General features: G+C 36.1%; 1 protein-coding gene across 1 annotated transcript; it reads left to right on the forward strand.

The window, feature by feature from the left end:
• Positions 238 to 1,361, forward strand: LOC18779146 (cytosolic sulfotransferase 5). The gene has a single exon (XM_007214122.2). It carries the CDS (start codon positions 283 to 285, stop codon positions 1,267 to 1,269), a length of 987 nt encoding a protein of 328 aa, XP_007214184.2. The 5' UTR covers positions 238 to 282; the 3' UTR covers positions 1,270 to 1,361.

The following is a 3,872-nucleotide window of genomic DNA, read 5'->3' on the forward strand; positions in this document are numbered from 1 at the left end:
AGTCGTTAAGAGCATTCAGTCATGCACCAAAGGTTATGTGTTCGACCCCTCCTCTGATATCACTTGTATACAAAAGAAATATAAACCGGTAATTAGTTTCTCAAAATTACAAAATATATAGAGTAAGTGCTACCTATACATAAAGATATATAGAAATCGATATGTTATATAGCTGGTGCCTGAGCATTACTATATATGTATAGACCAGCACTTACAATCAGGCTTCAGCCACTGTACTGCACTAATCAACCTTAAATAGCTTTAGTTGTACGGCACTATAAGATGCAGTGCATTACCAATTTACCTGCCCTGAACTCATCCGATTCAACTACGGTGCCTCTACAAGATCTGCTGCCTAAAGAAACTTTCTTTGAGTGCTTGGATCTCTACCAGTGGGAAGGCTTCTGGTACAGACCAAAACACCTTGAAGCTGCAAAAACCTTCCGCTCACAATTTGAAGCCAAAAATGATGACATTTTTTTGGCATCCGCCATGAAAACAGGTAGCACATGGCTGAAAGCTCTTTGTTTCAGCATCATGCAGAGGCAATGCAAAGTTGATGGCAAGGAGGACGAGGACCTGCTGACAAAGAACCATCCTGCCCATTATGTCAAGACCTTAGAAGTCCAGCTATATACAGCAAATCCACCTCCTGATCTTTCAGGTATGCACTCTCCAAGACTCTTCCACACTCACTTGCCTTATAAGGCTATGCCTGAATGCATTAAATACCCAGAGTGCAAGATTGTGTACATAGCCCGAAACCCTAAAGACACCATTGTGTCAATGTGGCACTTTATGAACACTCTTAGAACACCTGAACAAGGTCCTTATCCACTAGAGGATGCATTTGAAAGCTTTGTTAATGGGGTCTGCCATTTTGGGCCATTCTTTGACCATGTTTTGGAGTATTGGAATCAGAGCTTAAAGATGCCTGAGAAAATACTGTTTTTAAAATATGAGGATATGAAAAAGGACCCAAAGAAGCAAGTAATGAGGCTGGCTTCGTTCCTGAGAAAGCCGTTTGACAACGAAAAGGAGGTCGAGGAGGTGATTCAAAGATGCAGCTTGGAGAGGCTCAAGAACCTAGAAGTGAACAAGAATGGGATTGATCCTTGGGTTGGGATGCCAAACAGTTCTTTTTTCAGGACTGGGATTATTGGGGGCTGGAAAGACTTCTTGACAACAGAGATGTCTGAGCGCCTTGATCAAATTGCCCTCAGCAAGTTAGAGGGATCTAGTCTTAGCTTTGAATATGATGCTATATAGAGTTGGTTCACATAACCAAACTCGGTTTGTAATTGATATGCTTTCAGTAGACAATGTTTTCTGATCCACATATATGTTTAATTATTTTCTTCTAGTTTTTGTTCACCTTATGATCCATATACTTAATTATTTTCTTCGTTTCTCCCACACATTTTTGTTGCTAATCAAACATGATGTTAATTTATTTTCCTTAAAAAAAAAAAAGCATGTAACGATTTATATTCCTAAGTGTGCATGGCTTAACCTCTCAAAGGTAATTAAAGACTAAACCGTTAGGATGTTAATGTTGAACAATCGAAGTTTAGTGGTTACTTAACCTATATTTGAGCTTTGAGACATGAGTTTTGCGTTGAAAATCTCCTACACACATTCTCCACTGTTAGAGCACTTCCAACTGTGCTCATTTGCTAGGGCAAAAGGAAGTCCAGGCTTGGAACAAGCCCCCAGCTATGGAAGGCAGCAAAAATGGGCCCCAGTACCACCCAAAGGCAATAATTGTCTTAGCTACTTTCTGGGTTTGCTGATATCATGCTCACGTCATCAACCAATTTAAATAAAAAAAGAAAAATACCAAAAAATTCAGAATTTTTTATTCTATAAATACGTAGCCATGTTCTTCACTTCCCACACCAAAACTCCATACAAATTTTTTGCCTTTACTTGCCATGATAATAGGTGGAAAAGCCACAAAAAAAAAAAAAAAAAAAAGAGGATAGAGCAGTCATTGTTCACGTAAATAGTGTATGTCCTTCATTGTCCGTTGCCATGACACCATGGTGAAAGTACTCTTATTTTTTTAGTAGGATAGGGGTGCACCTACAGATACGTTTTCTTTATGCGAATATTTGTCTCTTCCTGTATATGCAACTAGAAGCATGTTATCTAGTTCCACATTTGTTGTGAATCTCGATTTCGTTTTCAATCTCATCTAGATAGCAAACAAGGTGGTCACTTTCGTTGTTTTAACTCCGTTTAGTGGGGAGTAGGGAGCTATCTTCAAATTCCATTGTTGGCTTCTTTTACTTTCAAATCTGACAATGTATACTCATGTGATTCCTACACTTGACATTGTTCCTTTTCCTTTCTCACTTTCTCTTCTTTAGTAACTTACTGTTCCGTCGCTTTCCGTCCTCTTCTTTTTCCATCCCATTTTAATGACTTTTGGTTAAAGGTCCGCTAAAGAAACCAACCCAACATCAGGCACTCACCCAAAAAGAAAGTACTAAATGAACCCATCACTTATCTATATAAATAAATAAATAAAGGACCAACTTCATAATAATCATGCCTCCTGCCAACGACTTTTTCTTTTTCATAAAAAAGCTAGGAAGACTTTCATTCAGACTAGAACCAAAATAAAATTTGCACCATAAAAGTAAAAACTCAAGATGCACAACCGAAGCAACGTTAAAATCTTATCTTAAAAAATTCGATCAAGAAAAAAGAGTGCGACAACGTATTGTAAAAATTAAAACAGACCACTCTCCAAATTGAAATCTTTAATCACGTTGAAACCCCTAGAGCAATAAAGAAGCCATCCACCCAAAAGTACCAATCATGTCTGCCTCTCTAAGCAAGAATCCATCCATTACTCTTCCACAGTTGATGCCTGTCGCGCACAATTAATATTCTATATATAGATTTTTTTTTTTTTAAGGGAAGCGTTTATACTTGATCCTTTTTCTTTTTAGGTTGGAATTCAACTGTTGTAACTTCCATGTTTTTATCTTCAACGGTGAACCCTTTTTTTTTATTTTTTATTATTTTAATTTTAGAATTTTTCCTATTGAGAGGGGCGATAACATATTAAACTCACATACACTATATGGATGCTAAGACTCGAACCTAGGACCGATATGTCAAATTGTCATATGAATATAAAATGACAAAAATTAAAATTAAAGGTTAAAGTTGCTCTAACCGAGCAGTCAAATCCTACATGGATTTGAAGGTCGGAAGAGATATGTCAAAAATAACATATCAAAAAACTTGATGTCAAATATTATTTTAATATTTTTTTGGATCATGGACTCCACTATCATTTACTCTCTTTTAAATTTTTTGCATCACATGGGTCCTATTTGCTTTTAAAAATATAATAAATTAATATGAATATTAGGCATTTCGGATAGAGTTAATTTTTTACCTAAGTGTCAAATTGCTATATAAGCCATCAAATTCAAATTTAACATTTAATATCTCCCTTAGAGATGCTATTAAGTAATTAAATGCATGACTTGTTTCCATCTTTGCTTTTCTGTTATGTCTAGTCAAGACACTCATATGTTGTTCATGCAGTAAAAATGAGCTCATACTTACTACATTGGTGTTATTCCAACTAAGGAAGGAGAGCGTGAAAAGAAAGGCTAGGATTAGGATATATCAAGGATTCGATCCCTTCCAATATAACCCCAAAACGACCAGATTAAACTAAATGTAAAGGTTTTACTTGGAGGTTTATATATGAGTCTTAGTGTCATTGGTTTTTTTATTACTTTTATTTTTGTTTTGGAGGGGAGCGACTAGTTTCTTAATTTTCAGTTATTTGAATATTTTCATTTGGGTTTCCTCTATGGTCCATTCTGAGGGAAGAAAACTTGCAT

The sequence above is a fragment of the Prunus persica genome, chromosome G2 (assembly GCF_000346465.2).
Source record: "Prunus persica cultivar Lovell chromosome G2, Prunus_persica_NCBIv2, whole genome shotgun sequence".
Lineage (NCBI taxonomy): Eukaryota > Viridiplantae > Streptophyta > Magnoliopsida > Rosales > Rosaceae > Prunus > Prunus persica.

What these genes read in the sequence shown, in the direction of transcription:
- LOC18779146 (XM_007214122.2), top strand. Translation starts at nt 283, where the DNA reads ATGCAGTGCATTACCAATTTACCTGCCCTGAACTCATCCGATTCAACT.